Source organism: Acomys russatus, chromosome 10 (assembly GCF_903995435.1).
Source record: "Acomys russatus chromosome 10, mAcoRus1.1, whole genome shotgun sequence".
NCBI classification, from domain to species: domain Eukaryota; kingdom Metazoa; phylum Chordata; class Mammalia; order Rodentia; family Muridae; genus Acomys; species Acomys russatus.
In genome coordinates, this window is record NC_067146.1 from 40,475,940 (window position 1) to 40,500,324 (window position 24,385).

Genomic DNA, 24,385 nt, shown 5'->3' on the forward strand with positions numbered 1-24,385 from the left:
TTTTGACAGAGAAGCCAAAACAATACAATAGAAAAGATATAGCATCTTCAACAAATGGTGCTGGTCTAACTGGATGTCTACATGTAGAAAAATTCAAATAGACCACTATTTATCATCCTGCACAAAACTAAAGTCCAAGTGGATTAAAGATCTCAACATAAAACCAGACACATTAAATCTGTTAGAAGAAAAATTGGGGAAGACGCTTGAACTCATTGGTACAGAAGACAACTTCCTGAACAGACACCAACAGCTCAGGCTCTAAGATCAACAATTAATAAATGGGACCTAAAGAAACGGAAAAGGTTCTGTAAAGCAAAGGACACTGTCAACAGAACAAAACAACAGCCTACAGACTAGAAAAAGATATTCACCAACCCTACATCTGACAGGGTTTTATATATATATAAAGAACTCAAGAAACTAAACACCACTAAACCAAATAATCCAATTAAAAAATGAGGTACTGTTGAGTGGAGAGTGTGATACGACTTTCTCACGTACTCTGGTGCCTCACATTTGACCATGTCCCCTGGAGGGGGAGACCTTGTGGCACTCAGAGGAAGGACAGCAAGTAGCCAAGAAGAGACTTGATACCCTATGAGAATATATAGGGGGAGGTAATCCCCCTCAGGAACAGTCATAGGGGAGGGGAATAATGGGAAAAGGGGGGGGGGGAGGAATGGGAGGATAGAAGGGATGGGATAAACATTGAGATGTAACAAGAATAAATTAATAAAAAAAAAAATGAGGTACTGAACTAAACAGAGAATTCTCAACAGAGGAATATCAAATGGCTGAGAAACACTTAAAGAAATGCTCAATGTCCCTAGTCACCAGAGACCATGGAAATCAAACGACTCTGACATTCCATCTTACACCTATCAGAATGGCTAAGATCAAAAACTCAAGTGACACCACATGCTGGCGAGGATGTAGGGGAAGGGGAACACTCCTCCATTGCTGGTGGGAGTGCAAATTTGTACAACCACTTTGGAAATCAATCTGGCGCTTTCTCAGAAAATTGGAAATAGTTCTACGTCAAGACCTAGCCATACCACTCTTGGGTATATACCCAAAAGATGTTCTACCATACAACAAGGACATTTGCTCAACTATGTTCATAGTAGCCTTATTTGTAATAGCCAGAATCTGGATACAACCTAGATGTCACTCAACCAAAGAATGGATAAAGAAACTGTGGTACATTTATACAATGGAATACTACTCAGCTATCAAAAACAAGGAAATGCTGAAATTTGCAAGCAAATGGATGGACCTAGAAAAGATCATCCTGAGCGAGGTAACCCAGACCCAGAAAGACACCATTCGTATATACTCACTTATAAGTGGATATTAACCACATACTACAGGATAACCACACTACAATACACAGACCGAAAGAAGGTAAATGGTATCTTTTTTTAAAAAACTATCTGGAAAAATACTTCCAGGCTAGTACATCCTAAAGCTGAAATTTAAAAATAGATGCCTCATGAAAGCAAGTTTATAGATACAATTAAAGAACTGACTGGAAATAGAACAGAACAGGAGATAGCTGGTCTGACACTATTACCTAGGAATTCTTCAGATATTTTGCTTCCCCAGGGTGCCTTGGCTTCAAATGTTCGGACATTCGCTTCTTAAGGGAACCTTATCAAAGCAGTCCCAAAACCAATCTTGGCTAATAATAAGTTCAGAAAAACAACTGAAATGCCAGAGTGGATAGCCACATGTTTTGGTACAGCTAAATGTGTAATTAGTTGGAAAAAAACATTACACTTACTCATACCACTGTTTATTGTGTTTTCGGTAAAGCAAGGTATCCAAGGCAACAGCATTGACATCCAGAGCTCCTGGGGAAGGCCACTGGTTGGTGAGGTGGGCAGTTAACTCTTGTCGTGATCTTAAATCATTATTCTTTAGCACAGTCCTGTGGATATTAAGATGGTGAGTGCTTTTGTCTTTACTGTTTTATTTTTTTTCTCTCAATGGTAGAGGAAGCGAACTGGTATTTAGTCCCCAGAGTAATGGTTTATAAATGGTCTGTCAATAGACGGGGCGGATCCACAGCAGAGCTGGCTGGGGCTCACTGCTTTATCTCCTGCAGTGTGTGCTTTTCAGAGCTTTTCCGCTGGCTACCGTCAACCACTACTACTGAAAATCAGACTTTGTGTCTTCTCCACGGAAGTGCCACCAAAGGACTGAAGGGTCCAACAGTACTTTAAACCTAAACCAAAAGCAATGGGATCCTAGATATGAGACTATCAGATGTTAGCTCAAAAACAGATTCCACATCTACGATCTCCTGGTTTGAAAACAGAATAACTTAAAGTAACTTAACTAAAAAGATGAGACAAATCAAATTTAAAAATAGAAATATATAAAAAATTTAAAAATCCATGCATTACATTTTTAGAGAATATTTTTATTTTGAAGTTTTATTTTTTCTTTTAATTAAAAAAATTTAATCATATCTGTATGTGTGTGTCTTTGTGTGTTTTGTGCATGTAAACACAGAGCCTTTGGAGGACAGAGGAGGGCATCAGATCCCCTGGAGCTGCCTCATGCGGATGGTGGGAACTAAACTCAGGTCCTCTACCAGCTTTTTAAACTGCTGCTCTTAACTGCTGAGCCATCTTTCCAAACCTCTAAAACTGTTTTTGACAGAAATGACTATTAATAAAGTTTCATGAAAATAATTAAATCAATGGCAATTGTACTAAATGCTATAGTCAACTGGCAATATTTCACCAACTTTTTCTTATAGAATTGTTACTGGATAGAAAACAACTTGCAAAGAAATTCAAATTTTGGCAAAATTTCAATTTATATAAACCAACTGTCCATTGTTGTAAGACTAATGCAACATCTGAATTGATTAAAGGAAATTTAAAAGCAAAGATCTTGCTATAGCTCTAGAAACCTTAAACAACATCTGGGCACCATGCTCAAACAGGGGTCTATGACCTTTGTGTGTGCGAAGATTCTGGGTGATCAAGTCAGTCAGGGAAGTGATGGATACCTTCTATTAACAGTTCTGGATGCAGGAGAGGAGTCAGTGAGCTGCTGGCAGCACAGTCTTAAACAAAGGACAACCAGCTAACCAAGGGTCTACAAAATAACTATGCTTAATGTCTCTAGTGGGCTATGGAATATTTTTCATTTTACCCAGTATATAATAACTGTTAAAAAATATGTGTTCTACACTCTATCTATCTATCTATCTATCTATCTATCTATCTATCTATCTATCTAATTTAATGCAGACACTGAATTTTGTCTCATAATATTAAACTAAAAGGTCAATGAGAGTAAGTCTTACTAAGATACTTTTTTTTTTTCTGGACAGTTGCCACAATTCTTTCACTGAAAAAGGATGTAAAATTAATTTAATTTAAAAGACTTCCAGGGTGTCTTAACATTGTTTACTTACTGAAAACAAAACTTTTTAGACATTTTTAAGATTGTTAGAAAAAGAAGAAGTAAGGATTATTGGCCTGGTAATCCACCACAATATAATGCTATTATTTTGGGTTGTCATAGTAAATTTTTCTCTATTACACATTCCTTCCCTTGGAGGTTTGTAGTGAATATAAATGGAAAACCTAACTTCAAAGCCATGAGTTTATCTCAGGGAATATTCACACCAGGGTGTGAGACATACAATCGTGCATCTGTGAATAACTGACACTGGCAGACTTTGTTAAGAACGAGCACCAACACAACTTCCTATTAATTAATATACTTACTTATTTTGGTGTTTTGAGACAGAGTTTCTCTGTGTAGCCTTGACCGTCCTGGAACTCACTCTATAGGCAAGGCTGGCCTTGAACTCTCAGAGATTCTTCTGCCTCTGCCTCCCAAGTGCTGAGATTAAAGATGTGCACCACCACTGCCTGGCTACAATTTTCAATTTAAAATGGAGTTTCTTTTTGTACAGTGAAGCAACTTTGGACCTCATAAAACAGAAATAACTCATTTCACAAAGGTTGCAGCATAAGTTATCCATAGAAAACTTTTGCCTAAAAGCAAATTAAGGAATTATCTTAAATTTACTTATTTATTTAGTAAATTGGTATATGAGGGTAGAAGGATAACTTATAGGAGTTGGTTCTGTCCTTCTACCATGTGTGTTATAGGAAATGAACTAAGGTCATGAGGTTTGGTCATCTGGTAAAGTCCCTTTACCAACTGAGCCAGCTCACTGGCCCTCAGTGTTATCTTTAGACCTTTGTCCTTAGAAATCCTAATGATGCCCATTTCTACTCACAGCTGATTGGTCCTTTGAAATGAGAGAAGAGACTTCAGTATGTGCAACAGACACAGTTTGGTTCATACAGCATCTACCATTTTTCTCAAGAAATGCTCATTTCTCAAAAACAGAAAATCCTGGCATTTGTCCTACTACTAAGGAACAGATAGGTTCCTAGAGAGTTCTTGCATAGTAGACAGTGGCTAGGTTCCCCTCTTGAATACACCACAGAACAGGCAAATGAGTTAAGTTAGATTAAAAAACCCATGCTGTATCTTAGATCTTGACAAGAATCTAACTTGAGTGACAAATGAGCAGGGCTATTTATGTGCTCAAGCAGCGGGGCCCTGACCAAAGTCAGCAGAGTACTTCCCACAGTCCCTGCTTCCAGATGACCTCTCTCCAGACCTGCTTCTCCACTCTACTATCCTGCAAACTGCAGACAGTTTTCTAGTAAATTCTACTGCAAATTAACTATAGTTTATTTCAAACTAAACAATCTCATCATTTACCTTCAAATGATACCAAATTTATAGTAAAACATTTTCAGAGTGATACAAATAAGTCTAAAGAAAACAAGAACATTTTTTTCTTTCTTTTTTGATTTTTTTTTCTTTTTATTTAGTCTTCTCTCATATATTACATCCTGACTGTAGTTTCCTGTTCTTCCTCTTCCCCTAGCCCCTATTGCTTCACAACCCCTTAGAAAAGAGGAGGCCTTCCAGGGACATCAACTAAATACAACATAACAAGCTAGAATAAGACCAGGCACATATTCTCAGATTAAGGCTGGATGAGGCAAGCCAGGAGGAGGAGGAGGGTCCAAAAGGCAGGCAAAAGAGTATGAGACAGCCCCCATCCCACTGTTAGGAGTCCCACAAGAACACCGAGCTACACAACCATAACACGTATGCGGTCAGCCCCATGCGGGCTTCCAGACTTCTGTGAGGCCACTTGAGTCCTCATCAGTTGATTCTGTGGGCTGTGGGGTACATTTTTTTCTTATTTGTGTCCAGCCTCAAAGTGACTTTACTTTAAATCACCAAATAATTGTTATTCACTCATGTTAAATCACCGACTAAAGATACATACTCAATATTTCACATTTTACTTAAAACTTCGTGTTGAACTTACTAAAATTAGTGTTGAAAATTAGTCAGCTGATCAAGATGTAGAATTGGTCTACAAGACAGAGACATATCAATTTATCACACAAAGGGAAAGACTTTACAGAAAGTTTCTTTGAAGAAGACTATTTTACTAACTAACAATAATATATTTTTTCATTTGTGTTTTGTTTGTTGTGTTTTGTTTGGTTGCTTTTAGTTTGTTTTGGCTTTTTGGGACAGGGTTTCTCTGTTTGGTACTGATTGTCCTGTAGGCCAGACTGTCCTCGAACTAAGGAATCTACTGGCCTCTGCCTCTCAAGTGCTGGGGTTAAATGTGTATACCACCACTGCCCAGAAACAATAATATATTTATCAGTTAACTTTGAAAACTTTTCTGTGGTATTTATCTCTAAATTAATAGGAGCTCTTTTAACTTTAAATCTCTGAAGAAAAAGATTGAAGATGACATCAGAAGATGGAAAGATCTCCCGTGTTCGTGGATTGGTAGAATTAACATAGTAAAAACAGCCATCTTACCAAAAGCAATTTACAGATTCAATGCAATCCCTTTCAAAATACTTACACAATTTTTAAAAAGAAATTGAAAGACCAATTCTCAGCTTCATATGGAAAAACAAAAAACCTGGAATAGCTAAAACAATCTTATACAATAAAAGATCCTCAGGAGGAATCTCCATACCCAATATCAAGCTGTACTATAGAGCAATAGTAATTAAAACTGCAAGGTACTGGCACAGAAATAGGCTGGTGGATCAATGGAATCGAATTGAAGACCCAGAAATGAATCCACACACATACAGTCACTTGCTTTTTGACAAAGAAGCCAAATCTATTCAATGGAAAAAGGATAGCATCTTCAACAAATGGTGCTGATATAACTGGATGTCTACATGTAAAAAATGCAATTAGACCCATATTTATCACCATGCACAAAACTCAAGTTCAAGTGGATTAAAGACCTCAACATAAAACCAGACACACTAAATCGGTTAGAAGAAAAAGTGGGGAAGAGCCTAAAACATTGGCACAGGAGACAACTTCCTGAACAGAACACCCACAGCCCAATTAATAAATGGGACCTCATGAGGCTGAGAAGCTTCTGTTAAGGCAGGAGACACTGTCAACAGAGCAAAGTGACAGCCTACAGACTGGGAAAAGATATCCACCAACCCTACATCTGACAAAGGGCTAATATCCAAAATATATGAAGAACTCAAGAAATTAAACATCACAAAACCAAATAACCCAATTGAGAAATGGGGCTCAGAACTAAACAGAATTCTCAGCAGAGGAATATCGAATGGCTGAGCACTTAAAGAAATGCTCAACGTCTTTAGTCATCAGAGAAATGCACATCAAAACAACTCTGAGATTCCATCTTACACCCATCAGAATGGCTAAGATGAAAAATTCAAGTGACACCACATGCTGGCGAGGATGTGGAGAAAGAGGAACACTCCTTCATTGCTGATGGGAATGCAAACTTGCACAACCACTTTGGAAATCTATATGATGCTTTCTCAGAAAACTGGGAATAGGGCTTCCTCATGACCCAGCTATTCCACCCCTTGGAATATACCCCAAAAATATTCCACTACACAACAAGGACATATGCTCAACCACGTTCATAGCAGTCTTATTCATAATAGCCAGAACCTAGACACATCCTAAATGTCCCTCAGTTGAAGAATGGATAAAGAAACTGTGGTACATTTACACTATAAAATATTACTCAGCTATTAAAAACAAGGAATTCCTGATATTTGTGGACAAATGGATGGAATTAGAAATAATCATACTGAGTGAGTTAACCCAGAAGCAGAAAGACTCACATGGTATATACTCACTTATAAGTGGGCACTAGTGCAAAAGGCATGTTCCATGAAAGTCTTCACTTACCAGGAGATTGGGATAGACGTGAGGACCTCCCAATGGGACTCTAGGTAAGACAAATCAAGGAGTTGGGGAAATAGAAGGACCCAGAGCGTCCTAGAAACCTACAAGAACATCATGATGAGTGGATCAGAGATAAGGGGTGTATGCTTAAACAATTGCACTAACCAAGGACAATACATGTAGTAAACATCGAACCCCTACTCTGATCTAGCTAATGGACAGGACATTCTCCACAGTTATGTGGAGAGTGCAGACTCACTCTGACATGAACTCTGGTGCCTCATATTTGACCACCTTCTCTGGGTGGGGAAGCGTGAGGGAACTCAAAGAAAGAATAAGCAGGCTACCAAGATAAGACTTGATAGCCTATGACCATATAGTGGGGGAGGAGGTCCCCCTCAGTCATAGACATACAGGAGGGGAATAGGGTGAAAGCAGGAGGGAGGGAGGAATGGGAGGATACAAGTGATGGGATAACAATTGAGTTGTAATCTGAATAAATTAATAAAATAAAAAAATAAGAGCTCTTTTCTCTTTTGATTCTTAATAGGAATTATTTAGGAATTTATTCTTCAAAATAACATAATTCAGTCTTAAGGAACATAAAGATTAAACTATCACTAAAGAAAGAACTTTATGTGTATTTTAAGCTAAATTAATTCCATCAAGTCTAACCATATTCTGACACATATGTAGTGATCCCCAGAGGCAAGTTAGGTACAAAGCCCCTGCATGATGGAAGCATGTCCAAAATCTAAGTTATGTAAGAATTGAAACATTATCATCTCCTTGTCTATGCTCTTTAAACATTAATCAAATCTCAACTATATTTTAAAAATATCCAAATTCTAAAGCTGGAAAGATAGCTTGCTGGTTACAAGTACTTATTACTCTTCTAGGGGACTCAAATTTGTTTCCCAGAACCCAAATGTGTGGCTCACCATAAACTGTAGTCTAACTCTAGGAGATACAATGCCCTTTTCTGGCCTCTGAGGGCGATACAGTACTGTGGCATGGACTCACACAGGTACACACACACACACACACACACACACACACACACACACACAAAAAAAAACTTTTTAGAAATCCAAGTTTTATCTATTCCTCAAGATCTATTTCACTTTCTGATTCTTCCATGAAGATGTTCAGACATCTTGTTTGACCACTGTGATGTATTCTCAGAATTCTAAGAGGTCTTCCTTTCTATTTGCTGTCTTCTCAGATCAGAGGCCATGTTTGTGTCCATGAAGAACTCATACTTTTATCTGTTGGATAAATATTACAAAGCTTATGATTCTTGGCATCATAAGCCAAGTACTAATAGAAAGTCCAAAGGGTCCAAGACATGAAACAACCTTTAATTCTGATAATAAAATATACTTGACTCATGGGAGACAAGATATAAGTTTCAAAGATGAGTATGAAATTGTACCAGGACTGGCTATTCTTTTTTAAATGCATCTATTCAAAAGCATTTGCTGGAAACTCACTCCCAAAGGCAAAAGTGCTGCAGATGATAGCTTTTGGGAGGTGTTCAAGCTGTGAGGATCCCACTATCACATACTAATGCCAATTAATTCACTCACAGACTAACCACGGACTTGAGGTTGGACTTAGATCTCTTACTTGGCCTTACTCATGTCCTTTTGTCTTCTACTACTTGTGACAGCACAAGAAGGACCTTCATCACATGCTGGTGCCATACTTTTTGACTTTGTGGCTCTAAAACTGTGTTCTTTACAAACTACAGTTCAGGTATTCTGTAAAAGCATCAGAAAATGAACTGAGACAGCACCACAGCAAACCTCTGATTTTCCACCTATTACTTGTCGGTTGTGCTACAATTCTTGGTGTATTTGAATGCTCTGAGACATGGCACACTGGGAAAAAAAAAACCTTTGAATATAACCTTTATGAAATTAAAGAATCTAATATATTAAAACTACAGTAATGCAAAGTTTTATGTATTTGATGTAGGGCATCTTGGTAAAAAGGACTGAAGTTCAAAGGAAGAGAAAGTCATCCAGATGAAGTAACTTCATTAGGAATTACTACTACAGGAGAGAAACAGAACCACCTGCCAGATACAACCCGATCACTGTGAGTCCCTGCTCTGAGCAAATGGAAACTGTGAAGGGAGATACTGTTTTACTCACTTTTTCATTAGCTTCTAGAACTGGACCTGGCTTATATTGTTTTGAACTAATGTTTACCAAATGAAGGAATGAGCATTAAAAAGGCAAATATTTAATACAAACAAGAATAATGTGAATTAATATATCTTTATCCATAGAATGATTTTTAAAAACCAAAGAGCCTCAACCAGTGAATAAAGAGTCTTTATGTACAATTCTAGCCAGTAAGTATGGAAGAAATAACAGTTAGGTAGCACCACTGTACAAACTCTAATTAATCAATGAATGTATTGCTTTAGGTACTGCTCAGCCATGGCTTGAGCCATCAGATGAAAGGCTGATATGAAGTCAAGTTGTCACTATCTGAATCCACTGTTCATTCTCACCATCCCTAAAACTAAGACAGTCATTGTGCATCCCAACATGCTACGATATGAGCTGAGGTACAAACTACCTATAAAACATTCTTGTCCAAAAATCTCAACTAAAATTTACACAAGCCCCTCGAGGGCAATTTTCCACCCTAAACACATATCAGAAATGCCAGGGAAACTTTTTTTTGTATACATGTGACTGAGTTCCATCTCTCATCAATTAAAACAACGACTCTAAGTCTCAGTCCATGCACGGTGTTTTGTCTTGTTATTTTAGTTCCATTACACATAATAAAGGGTTTATATTAAATAGCTACATGAGAGATAAAGAAGAAACCAAAGGATAAAGGAATAGGGAAAAACAGGGTGGCGGAGAGAAAAACAGAGAGGACCAGATCTTAGTGATTTTAGAAGCTAAATGTTAGTAAGTTAAACAAGCACTCGTTTACTTTTAGTATTTTGGGTTTTTTTTTTTTTTTTTTTTTTTTTACATTAATGCAAGCCATCAATGTCTCTCTACCTTTTTTTTTTTTTTTTTTTTTACCACCACCAAACCGTTATTTATCTTTTTTTTTTTTTTAAACTACCCTATCATCTATTTAAACATACGTCTGATTAATTACAGAATACATTTGGCTTGCTGTGATATTCTTAATCTCTCCTGGCCTCCATTCCTTCTCAAGCTCTTTCCATATATATGACTTGGAATACCCGGAACTGGGCCTCACTAGTCTGGATGTAAAGGATCAACTTTATAGAGCACACCTCAAACCTTAACGAGTCATTTAACCCCCTGGGCAACCTTGTTAAAATCCAGATTCTGAGCCTGGGCTGGAGCTTCACGATCCATCCAGAGACACTGCTAACGAAGCCAGGTGCTTAGAATAAGGAACATAAAGGGTCTATCTAACAGAAATATAAGAAGAATGTGCCGTCATGTAAGATAGTCTAGAGTTGGTTCTGATTCTGTAAAGTAAACTATAGAAAAGATTTTTTATGAAATTACACAGATTTGATTATTAATGAAGATTGGATGATAAAAGAAATGCTTCTAATTTTACTGTGTGTGATTATGTGAGAAAATGTTTAGTTTTAAAGAGTGTACTAAGGATGTGGGAATGAAAAACATAATTTGCCTCAGAAACAGTTTAGAAAACAAAAATGAAAAAAAACCAACAACAAAAAACAAAAATGACCAGTCTGGTTAACTGGGCTTATTACTGTTATTCTTTTATAAACACGTGACACTTTCTTAATTAAAACACTAATAGCACTGGACTCTAAATGGTACTTTTAAATTTAAAAAATGATTTCACAGTAAAATGCACATAATATGGAACATCATATCAGTTCTAATTACACAGTCCAGTGACACTTAGCACATTCATAGGATGTGAAACTCAGGACCATCATCTAACTGCCTGCTCTTTCCTCTTTTCTGCTGGTTGTAGTGCTGGTTGAGTGACCCTTGGCCTGGCACATGGTAGGCGAGCACTCTGCTTGCTTGAGCCTCAGCCATCTTTTAACTCTTTATGTTGAGACAAGGTCTCACTGTGTTACCCAGGCTAGCCTTGAACTCACTCAGCAGACTAAGCAAATGGAATTTATCATCCCCTTGCCTCAGCCTGCAGAGCAGCTGGCCTTACAACCCCCGCACCACCAGGCCCTATCCTCTTTGCTCTACTAAAACTGAGATAATATATCTATCCATTTTACAGTAATGATGATTTCCTGTCCCCGCCCTAGGAACTTGCTGATTAGGAACTCACAGTGAGCCACCTTCCCGTGCCGCCTGAGTGCTGGGATTAAGGAGCTGGCATATTCTGTCAGATATACAGCTGGCAAAGACATCTCATGTGTGGGTTTCTTTCATTGGTCATGAGTGCTTCCTTGGCTTTTCAGTTTTACGCAGTTCCACTTGTTAATCATTCGTCTTAATTCCTCCGCAAACAGAGTCCTATCAGGAAATCCTATTTCACACCTGTATCTTTTAGGCACTGCCCATAATTCCTTTAACGCCATCTCTGCCGTGATAGAACGCATCATTTCTTAAAACACAAAATAAAACCCTTCCTCAAAGAAGCTGCTTCTTGTCAGTGATTTGGACACTGCAAAGGGAAAAGTGATTAATAAACTCACACATGTGGAATCAATCTTTTGGTGAATGGTTTTTTTTTTCATTTAGCATACATTATGTCCTTAAACTTCATCCCTGTTGTAGCATATCACAAAATTTCCTTCTATTTTAAGCTAGACAGTATTCTGTTGTATGGATAAATCACATTGTGGTTTCTTATTCATCAGAGAAGATACGTTGCTATGTTTTAAAATCTACTAAGAACTGTGTTCTCACATATGGCGTGTCATGGAATGCTGATGGGCCACTAGGGTGCATGTGCCTGGTACAATGTTAATTGGCTTAATGTGTTCCTTAAATACTCTAGTTCATTTCTTATCTTGTTTCTGGATGTTCTAGTCATTGCTCAGAATGGTGGCGAATTCTCAAAGTATTATTAATTATTTTTGCCTTCAATTCCGTTCATTTTTCTCATAAATTTTGATGCTCTATTATTTAATTTGTAACGATTTAAGCTTTTATTAACATGTGTTTCAAGGAGCATTATAACTTTGCAGCTTTAAAACTATATTTGTGAAATTATATCTGTTCTCTTTTAATTACTTTAATTAATTTTCACTAATTAATGAATCCATGTGTTATCCTTTCCGCTTTTTTGTCTTTGAATCTGAAGATAGTCTCTTGTTCTTATCTCCCACATGATTTCTGTTTTTTAATCAAACATTTTTATTTTTTACATATACATTTATATTATTATACATATATACAATAAACTACCTATAGCAAGAAGAACTGTGACACAATCAGGAATTATACAAATGTCACATTTTTAGTGTTTTGGCTATTTGTATTTGGCAGCCTTGGAGAAAACATGTTTTCTATCTTGGTGTATCTAAAATTCGGAATATAAATCAATATCTATCATATCTCATCATTATCAATTTAAAACATCCATCTAGATATAAAAACATCTTAACCCCTAAACAACTAAGCTTAATTGTAAAACTAAACTATCTGATCTTCAACCCTATCAGAGACTTGAGAAGGAATAAAATTGATTACTTGAGTATACCAGGAGTGTACTTTAGTAGCTTTCCAAATGAGAAGATGACAGAGACAGTTTGCTCCCTGTATAGTCACCACAAACTCTTTTAACCTATGCTTCCAATGTCTTTTAATAGTTTTTAACTGTTGCCACAGTGGTACACATCTATAATCCCAGCACTTGGGGAGGCTGAGGCAGGTGGGTCTCTGTGAGTTTCAGGCCAGCACAGTCTATAAAGAAAGTCCAGAATAGACAAGGCTACACAGAGAAATGCTGTCTCTAAAAACAAACAAACAAAAAACCCAAAACAAAAACCCAATGAATCAACCAAACAAAAACAAAACAAAAAAAACCCCAAACAACAAACAAACAAACAAAGAGAGATTAAGTGTGCAACTGTAAATAACAGAGACTTGGATCACTTAGTATTCATTTTCAGTGGCTACAAGCTTTCTGGTTCTCATTTCCTGCTTTAGTTGTTTCACCTTTTTGTAAAGCAATGTTTAAATTTCTTTTGTGTATATTTTATTTATTTCTTGGGTTACTATAAATATTACATTTAACATTTTAAGGTTATGATACTCTAATTTGAATTTATATCACTTAACTTCATTGATACAAAAGAAGTCTTCTTCAGTTCTGTCCTCGTTCTCCAGTTATCACTGCTATCAATGGCATGTTTACACATCCTGTGCCCCAAAATATAACCAACTGATTCTTCTAAATGCATTAATCTTGCAAATTACGTGGAAATAAAATATGTTATAAGATGAACATATAATGATAGGAGAATTTGTACCTTAATGGAATATATCATACATAAAGGCAATGGGCTAGCATTCACTTCAAATGGCTATATTTTATAATTTGTTATCCTATCAATTTCCCATCAATATTAAAGAAAATTTAATACAGCATGGTTTACATTTCTAGTCTGACTGCATTTTCTTTTTTCTGCTTTCTTTGTGTGTGTGTGTGTCTGTGTGTGTGTGTGTGTCTGTGTGTGTGTGTGTGTGTGTGTTTATGTCTGTGTGCATACTTCTGTATCTATGCACCATCATTTTTATTTTACTTTAGAATTACTTTCAAATTGATTAATTAATTTTATCCTTCTATCAGATATTATATCCTGAGCACAGTTTCTCCTCCCTCCTCCTTTACCAGTTCCTTCCCCATCTACTCCTCCTCCATTTCCTTTCAGAAAAGGGCATGCCTTCCAGGGATATCAAGCAAACACGCATATCAAGTTGAACCAAGACTAGGGCAGGCATCAGGCACCTACCCTCATATTAAGGCTGCACAAGACAACCCAGTAGGAAGAAAAGGAACCCAAAAGCAAGCAAAAAGGACTTAGAGAAAGCCACACTAACACTATTAGGAGTCCCACAAGACATTTTTATTTTTCAAACAGCCTCTATATCTGGCCTGTAGATTTCCAGATAGGTTGGACTGGCTGGCCAGCAAGCTCCAGGGACTGGCTTGGCTCTGCCTTCCCTTCCCAGTGTTGAGGTGACAAGTATGTGTCATAGCACCTGGGTTTTTCACATGGGATCAAACTGAGGTCCAGAACTTCACCAACTGAGCCACTTCTCTAGTTCTCACTGTATTTTCTCAATATCTTTCTAATATGGACAATGGAGTATGCAACTAATATTAGCCTGATTATAAGGTAAACAAGTGTTACCTGCTAAACATATACATGACCAGAATTATTAGTATCCACCATAACTTCCATTTTTAAGTAGGCCATGATGATGTCATTGCACTCTCTTGTTAGTATCTGCACCACTCACTATAAGCTGTGAACCAGGAAGTATAGGGTCACTGACTTATATTGTGTTGGCTGATGGATGATACCATCACTATTAACTGTGATCCACAGAAATGTGGCTCTTGTATTACCTCCCTGCTGTAGACTCAATAGTGAGTGATTCTTTGTCTATATTGTTTAGACTCTATAGAGATGGCTCAGTGGTTATTGGTGTTAAGTAAAATGAAAATTTCAAATTGTACATAGTGCTCTGTGGCTCTCTATCCCTAAGGTCTAAGGTTTGCAACATATGCTTTATGAATGTTTAAATGGCAAATCTTCTACCCCAGAGTCTGTGGCTGTTCACAACCTATCCCTGTTACTGTGGCTTGTCTTAATATTCTTAATAATCCATCAAGTGAATACTATCCTTATTTTTGAGGTGAAGGACTAGTAGCTTCAAGATATTAACTCAGACCAAGCTTACTGTGGGCAAGGACATAGCTATTAGGTTAAGACAGTCCTGATCTGTAAGCAACCTTCAAAATGCTCCTGTACTCTATGCATGACTAATTTACAGTGTTTCCAGAACTACAAAATGCAGCATTTAAGGACATAATCTAAGAATAATAGTAATTTAAATTATATACATTAAGATATGTTTAAAAAAAGCAAGCCGGGTGGTAAAGGATTCAAATCACTATGAAAAGACACTCAATCCAAGCAGAGACAGCATTGCACCTCTTAATACCCCTCTTCTGTGTTTTACACTGATGCATTTAAATGTCTTATCTTCTCATGGCTGCCTTTATCTTGTCAGAAGAAACAAAAGGGACTCTAGTATTCAGGTCTGATACAGACTTCATGACTATGGATAAAGGCCATCAGCAATATGGAACGGGGGGTTGCTCACTTTCTCCTGTAGCTGTAAAAATGCACTATTCTGCATCTTAAATCCAGTTAGCATTAAGTAGTAAAATGACAAGATTCATGTAAGAATTATCTCATTCTCCTGCTCACTATCTTTTAAAGTAGCTTTATGCAAAGGAATTTTGTGAGACAGCTTAAAACAACCTAGAGGTTACAGCTCTATTACTTCAAGGCAAATCTTTAACTCCTAAATATTTCAATTCTTATCAATAGAAAACAGTCCATTTTTAAGAAATCAATAGATACATTTAAATGTTTATTTTATTTTATGTGTATGGAGGTTTGGTTTGCATGTATGTCTCTGTACCACATCCGTGCCTGGTGCCCATGGAGGACAGAAATAGGCATGAGATCACCTGGAACTAGAATTATAAATGGTTGTGAGGCACCATGTAGGTGCTGAGAATTGAACCTGAGTGCCCTTGAAGAGTAGCCAATGCTCTTAACCACCGAGTCATCTCTATAGCTTTAGACACAACTTTTTATATTGCTTTATTAATGTTGTTTTGGTTAAAAGTATCTTTAAAGGTGTTAACTGTAAAGTTCCGTTGCAAAAAAAAAAAAAAAAAAAAAAAAAATAAAAAACAGTTTTGTTTTACGACACTAAAACTGTAACACTGGTGACTTATTTTTCAAACTAATAAAATGGTAGAATTAATTTAAATTATAAAAAGTAAAAAATTATAAAATTCAATTGAAAACATTTTAATAAAGTAAAGCTAGCTTTTATTTTATTTATATTTAATTTTAAAAGATAATGTGTTGCTGTACAATAGACCAGGATGGGTTCAGCCTCATGATCCCTCTCCTCAGCCTCTCAGTGCTATCAGTTCAGCTCAGAATAACTGAGTGCATGATGGGAATACCTAGCTAAACTGTGAGAATTACTTAAAAAAAGTAAAGTCTTTTGATTGTAAAGGAAGCCCCACTCATCTCTATTACTTTGTTCGTGCTGTTTCATGCAGTTTAGCAGAAGCTAGGGCACATGGGAGGGCTAACCTGCTCTGAAGTGACGCAACACAACCCTCTGCATTACTGGATGGAATAGGAACCAAGAGTGGACAAGAGCTGTATTTACCAACACACACACTCGTAGAAAATACTGTAGGTTTGTTTGTTTGTTTACCAACAGGTTTTTCTTTCCTTCCTTCCTTTCTTTTCCTTTTTTTTTTTTTTTTTTTTAATTTTAAACTACATTTCCTGCCAGGTGTGGTGTACATCTTTTTTAGCACTTGGGAGCAGGAGGCAGGAGGATCCCTATGAGTCCTAGGCCAGCCTGTTCCACATAGTGAATTGCAGAACAACCAAGGCTACTCAATGAGACTGTATCAAATAACAAATGAAAAACCAACCAACCAAACAAACAAACAAAACCAATCAACAAAAACAAAAAACCAACCAAACAAAAACCCCACCACTGAATAAGCAAATATTAAACAAAAAAGTGCAATGAAAGCCATTTGTCAGGTTTATTTAGTCGCAGAATATCATAGCTTATGCATGAACTACAATGGGGAAACAGCAGCAACTAAAAAAGGCAGAACATTTCAGAATATTTGTTTAACTCATTAAAATTTATATCACTAATAAAGCGCCAACAGAGTTCACCCACTTTTGGGTGTTAAACTCTGAAGACACAGTTAACTTATGTTATAGTTTAGTAAAACAAATGGGTAAGTTCATGAAAGCAAAAACAAAGGAACACAATTAAATGCAATAAAAGTCCCTGGCCTGCATTTCTTATCAGTATCAATCTCATGTGAGATAAACTGAGAAACTGCTCTAAGTTTAAAGAGACTGAAAAACTGAACAAAATAGAAAATATGACCTTCAATTGGATCTGGTGACAAAGAAACAACATGGCACTGAGCGACACTTTTAGTACCATTAATGAAATTGAAATATGAATGATGGAGAAGATGAAAGTATTTAATTATGTTGCCTTCTAAAACTGATTTATGAACATTGGTTATACAGAAGAATAGCCTCATTTTCAGTAAATATGCGACACATAGAAGCAGAAGGCACAAAGAGGTATGATAATGCACACAACATCTATGTGGCTAAGTACATCTAGATGTCTGTGTGAGAGGAGGTAGAGAACTACAAGGCAAATGTTAAAATCTGATGAATCTTGGAAAATAATTACGAAAACTCTATGAACTAACCCTTATAATTTTTCTGGAAGTCTCATAATACTTAAAAATTATCCTTTAAGAGTAAAAATTATTATGTGGAGATTTTTCACTATTAACAATAAGCATATAAGTTTAACAAAATGGTAGAATTAGTGTGAGTGCTTTCAACAGTGACAGGGGATGGAGCACAGACCAGAATGCAGCTCCATGTACCATAGCTTCGTTCATCTAAAAAACTGCTTGCTACATAAATTTAAAAAAGAAGACTGCATTAAATTGTGCATGGGGATATCCTGGCAGAGCCTGGTATTGGTTTCATCTATCAAGATTGCACGTGAGTGATAATGGTCTAATGGCATAATCTTTTTGCAGTCAATCAATAGTTAATGTGACTACATAAATGCTTAAGGACCGAGAACAAGCCTCAGTAAGTTTACTGCCCGGCCCTGCATCATACATACATGCATGTGTTTAGAATGTACACTGCATTGAAAGTTGAAGCTGATTTTAATTTTATTCTTGTGCTTTATGATTTTTCCACATGGAAACAGATTACTTTTCTAGTAAGGAACAGAATTAACTTAAAGAGAGTGCAAAGCAAGACACGTTCCATGTCGATATCTATGCATTGTCAGGGTTCTTATAAAAAGATCTCACTTACAGCTGATCTTGGAGCTCCACAATGATATATTCTAACTGTTCTTTCTCCAGCTTGTGGGCCAGATCAGAATCTTCAATCCTCTGAAGCAGTATTTTATTCTGAGAGACAGATTCAGAAAGCTGGTTCTCACGAAGCCGTAAGAGTTCTTCAAGATAGCCCTGGAAATATAGTGTCACAGAGATAAGGTCAACTGCAAAACTTCTGATATCTTAAGGTAAGTGCTGCCTACATTCAGCATTATTGCCATCTATTTTATAAAGAAACATCATAAAATATTACTGACAATTGATTTTAACTGAATATGGAAGGCTGATATGTACTCTGCATTCTTTAATGCAGGATGGAGTGGGAGACAGGGTCTAGTTTTATACTCCCAGGCAACATTGACCTTTCACCTCCTGCCAATTCCTTCCTGTTGCAGAGTAAAAGGATTATTTAATGCAAAGGACTTAAGTTGGACTTTATGATAACAAACACAGGTTTTCTAAGGCCATGGATATCTAATTACAAATAATACTACTCTAATTTACACTTTCCATACACAAACTGCCAACTCCAGATCCCGGTTCTTAGGAAGACATGGAAGGCAGACAACTTCATAGCAAGTACTGGTTTCTCCTGGACTGTCAGGCACTGTGTATTTGATGCTTGCAGGAGCTAATAAGTTAATTAAGCAGTGGGTACAAGACAGGTTCCAAAACGAACTTTATTGATAACAAACCGGTTTAAAACCCACGAGTCAGAAAATACTACTTCACCTCTGGGCACACATGCCCATGCTTTCTTTCTTCTCCATTGGGATCTACTCCTTTTGCTCAACATCTGCCCCTGATGAACTCCCTGGTTAATCGCATAGCACTACCAGGGCCTTGCTCACTGAAAAGATTTATTTTGGAAACAGAAACAGTTTCTTTCTCTAGACCAAAGACCAAAGTTGTCAAATTTTTTGTTTTTGTTGTCTTGATTTTGTTTTTTGCTACTTCCTTCTTTCAGCCAGCTATCAACTTTCTCGCATAAGTAGTTACTAGTTACTAGCAAAAGCAAAGGTCTCTGGTAGCTGGAGCACAGTGTAATGACGAGGTACTGAAGAAGTCACCTGTTTAACCCTCTTCTCACTGAGCCACAAAAGATTCATCTCCAAGCTATGACTTATATATAGTGTCTTTTTTTTTTCATATACCTCTTTAGGCATGCCCCATATAGGCCACTGCGAACTAAGAATTCCTTCCCAGCTGGGAATGGTGGTGCACGCCTATAATCCCAGCACTCATGGAGGCAGGGCAGGCGGATCTCTGTGAGTTCCTTCCCACATGCTAGATAGAGGTCTTATCGACAGATGTTTTCAAGACTAGTTCAAGGTAATGTGTAAACACTTTAGAAATGTGGACCAAAACAGAAGATGCAAAACAAGAGTAAGGGAAAAAAAAAAAAGAGCTATTTTTAAAATGTTAATTTCTTTTACTATTGAAGAATTAATATAGTCATTTGCTTTTCTTTCCATATTGCCATTTATTTATTTTTAAATCTTTATTTTTATCTTTTATGTGTGTTAGTGTTTTGTCTACATGAATGTTTGTGCACCATATATATGCCTGGTGCCTGTGGAGGCCAGAAGAAGGTTCCAGATTGCCTGGAACTGGAGTTTCAGAGGGCTGTGGGCTGTAATGTGGGTGCTGGGAGCTGAACCTAGAGGCACTCTAGAAGAGCAGGAAGTACTCTGACCATCAAGTAATCTCTACAACCTCCTTCCACCTTGTCTTTAATGCTTTGGAGTTTTCTGGAGCTTTGGACAGCAAATGCTTCCTAATATCACATGTCTGTGATCTCTCGCCCCCTTGTCAAGCTCATCAGACAAAGTCAAAGTCTCTGAGTTTGGCTTCAATATTCTTTTGTTCTTCTAATTCTGGAAGGAAGGCCTGCTTAATACAGAATCCAGCTGTGCACTCTTGTCTCTTTTCAGTTTCCGTAGTCAGCCACACACTCTTGTATCTTTGCAGTTTGAGTATTCAGCCACGCACTCCCGTATCTTTGCAATTTCCTTTCCGAGGAAGCTGTGAGTCTTCTTCACAAAAAGAATGCCTCTCCTCACATTTATCTTTGGGAAGCAGGAGTTTCAGAAAATTGCAAAATAGCTGCCTCCTCAAAGGTTATCAAAATTTCCTTTCATGATGCAAAGAAACTTCTCTGTACATTTATGACTCTGGATGGACCTTAAAGTCTTGATGCCTTTCACTTTTTTGCAATAAACTGTTACAGCATGCACTACTTTAAGTAGGTAGTTTTGAAATGTGGTGCAAAGAACTGGGTCTCACAAGTCACTGGATCCACAGTGTTTTAATTTGCTATTATTAATGAGAAACATCTGAGAGCTGTACACTTCTGAGCAAATAAAATTCAGCTTTCTTTCCTTTAAGCAAGCCTGTACCAAGTACATCTCCTTTAAGGACCATTTCAAATATATTACCCTGATAAGCCAGTCATTCCTGCTTTTGAATTCTCGGTGTTATTAACCTATCTACTGTTCTTCTATGCTCTTGTCACTGAGATTAAATTTGGGAGGTTCCTAAATCCTCAGTGAGGTTTTCTTCTTGCTTTTTGAGACAGGGTTTCTCTGTGTAGCTCTGGCTGTCATGGAACTGGCTCAGTAGACCAGGCTGTCCTGGAACTCAAGAGATCTGCCTGCCTCTCTCTCCTGAGTCCTGGGATTAAGTGTGCCACCACTCCTGGCTCATCTCAGACTACAGACTAGGAGGGTCAGAATCCAGAAACCACAGAACAAGAGCTGCTTTTGGCAGCTTGGAGCTCCCATCCTGCCCAGCGGGATATTTTATTTATTTAATAAATAAACAAATGCTGAATTTATATGTATGTAGATGTTTCTGAGTGAGTTTATGTGTACACTTGTGCATGCAGGTTCCCCAGAGAGGCCAGAAGACATTAGATCCCCCCGAACTAGAGTTATAGGTGGCCGTGCGCTGTTTGATGCGGGTGCTAGCAACTGAACCTGGATCCTCTGCAAGAGTAGCAGGCACTTTTAACCGCTGAGACATCTTTAGCCACTAAAGCTGTATTTTTAATTATTTAACTTTTTTATTTATGTATATGGATGAGTGTTTTGACTGCATGCATATATGTCCTTACCTGGTATCCATGGAGGCTAGAAGAGGCTAACTTTTTAGAACAGACTGTCTGCTATTGATTTTTCCGTTTCATTGGATGTGGTAAATAATCACCATTTGGCTCTGCTAATCTCCCTTTTTAAAATTTTGTCCATATCAATTATTTTATTTCTCTTCCTTTGAATTGTTTGTTCTCTGTCTACATTTTAGGTAAGTATCTCCCTAATTTCATTCTTTTCTAAGTCCTACAAATACTGGATAAGCGCCATTTATAACTATTAATTTGCATTGTTTTCAGTTACATTCATTTCTGTTTGCTTCTTTTGCCCTATACTTTAGAAGTTTTCCTTTTTAATTTAAGTAAGTGACATATGCAGGTAATAATGAACTTTGTGCTGCTATTATAGTTTGAATTTGCTGTGTCCCCTTAGGCTCATGTGTTTCAACACCTGATCCCCAATTTGGTGGTGCTGTTTGGAAAGGCTGTGGAACCTTCAGGAGATGAAATCTCGATCCTCCTGCCTCCCTTCCCTAATGCTAGGATTACTACTGTGTGTGCAGAGCTGGGGCTGGAAGTCAGGGTCTAGTGAGTGTAAAGAAAGCACTCTACCAACCAAGTCACATCCCAGCTGACTTCCCATTGTATTAATCAAGTTTTCCTCATTTCTCCTCCATTATCAGTTTGCAAGTTCAACACTCTATATCTTTTCTTCTAATCACAATTCATAAGTGTTAACTTTGGGAATAAGCATGCATGTTACAAAAATGTCTTTTAGTATAATTTAAGCTTCAAGGGTTGCTGTAGCCTGCTTTAGCTTTCCTTTGCTGTCATCCTCTTAGTGGGGGGCAGCATCCAGCTTGTCAGGGCTCTTGAGAGCAAACTGTTAAACCTCAGATGTTTTCTCAGTCAGCTATTAATTTAATAATTGCTATTATTAAAAATTAAAGCACATAAACTTAGAGTTAAGTGAACTGTGTAAAAGCAAGGCAATTACTCAACCCTCATTACTTTATGATTATTTCATTCTTACCTATGTTTTATGTACATCCACATTTATTTCATCTATCTGCAGAAGACTATACAGTGGTGCTCTGCTGTGCAGCTCTTCCCAGTTCTACCCTGAGGGATGTCACGTTGATTACATTAAGTTGGCCATGATAATGTTTACCTAGAGAAACTGGCATCGTTTCTCCATGTTCTCTGCAGGAACCCGGTGTTAGACATGTTCTAGCATACCGCTGTCACCCATATTAGCCAAGATTTTTGACTTTTTAATCCAGTCAAGGTGTATTTACCTATGTAATTACTTATTCTGCCTTTTTTCACGTACTCCTGGCTTCTGGGTCCTAGCTCCATCTTGAATGATAATGGGCCTGTCTCTGCAGGAGCCCCTCCCCCAAGGCTATTAAAACACAACTACCTGAAGTTAAACAGTCACTCCCTTGTCTTCAACCTGCAGTGTAGTGCCTGGGATGGTGTTAACTCCTGAGCTCTTCTTGCTGTTTTCAGGTCTTTTTATGGTTTTGAAAGAAATATCTGCATGAAACTGTTGAAACTTGTGTTCTGTTTGTCATTCAGATTTCTAAAATAGAAAATCTAAGTCTGATTTCTTGTTAATACCAGAAGTCAGTCAGTCAGTCAGTCTATCTGTCTGTCCGTCTCTCCCTTCCTATCTCTATATCTCTGATGCTCCCTGAAGCCTTGTTGATGTCTACGGGCCAGACTGCTGCCAAAGACCATATTGGTGTCTGAGGTCCATGCTGCCATCAAGGGCCAAGATGGCGTCAATGGCTGTGGCAGAGGGCTGTGTTGATGTCCTGCTACTGGAGACCATGTTGAGGTCTATGGCATATGCTAATGCTGGGGCTCGCGTGAATGTTCATGGTTGGTGCTGTCGTGTGGAATCCATGCTCCATGCTCCTGCTGACTGTAAAGGGCAAGGAAGCTACTTTGCAGTGGTACTGATGACTGCAGACTCACCGCTGGGAAGGGGAGTCATGAAGGCTCCTGTGAAAAGCCCTATCCCCAACCCACCCCATAAAAATAATAGTCTAGACAGGAAGCCATTGAGCAGAACTCTAAAACACTGTGCTAAGGATGCTGAAGTGTAGCTCTTCACAACTGATGGCTTCTGTTCTTGAAGGAGCTGGTCACTAGGAATTTGACCATGCTTCAGCAAGTATTGGCAACACAAATTGGACTTGTAGAGTTTTTGTTTTTTGTTTTTCATTTTTTTCCTTTTGGGGTAGAGGTTACAAGGGTGAGGGGACAGACCTAGGAGCACTGGGAAATGGATATTATTGGGGTATATAATATCAAAATTCCAAAAGTCAATAAAATATTATGTTGGAAAAAAGGGGTACATCTTTGTGCTAAGCAATCAAAGCATTCTTATAAATAATATTTCATAAAATTGTTCACAGGATTTAACATCTCAAATATATAAATGAAAATATAAATTCTCAAAGAAAAGTCTCATTTTCTAGGATAAAATTAAGAAACATTTAACAGAAACCTCTCCTAAAACTTGTCTGTTATTTTTATACACGTTATTAACAAATATTAATTGTTTTTATTGGTGGGTTTCACTGGTATATTTCTATACATGCATACGTCACACTTTGATGGCATCTCCACCTTCCCTCCTACTATAACTTTGTGAACACCAAGCAAGCATTCTACCATCTGAGCTACATACAAGCCTCCCTAATTATCTTCTCGAGTGCTGGTTCTTTGGTCATGAAATACCTCAGCTTATGGCTATTTTGGAATGTCTATTTCTCTGAATGTTAACTTTGAGAGGCACAGGAATTACAGTTGGCAGTTATCTTTCTTCCATATGTCACATACACTACTCTGTGCCCTTCTGGC

General features: G+C 37.5%; 1 protein-coding gene across 2 annotated transcripts in view; it reads right to left on the reverse strand.

The window, feature by feature from the left end:
• Positions 1-24,385, reverse strand: part of Rundc3b (RUN domain containing 3B) — a 135,483-nt gene that overhangs the window by 13,648 nt on the left and 97,450 nt on the right. Inside the window, exons 8-9 of one of the 2 annotated variants that reach the window (XM_051152041.1) lie at positions 18,395-18,552; positions 1,787-1,933 (exon numbers count right to left, since the gene is read on the reverse strand). In XM_051152041.1, coding sequence (XP_051007998.1) covers positions 1,787-1,933; positions 18,395-18,552 — 305 coding nt within the window. The remainder of the gene's footprint in view (positions 1-1,786; positions 1,934-18,394; positions 18,553-24,385) is intronic. The other variant, XM_051152042.1, reaches the window with a different exon arrangement.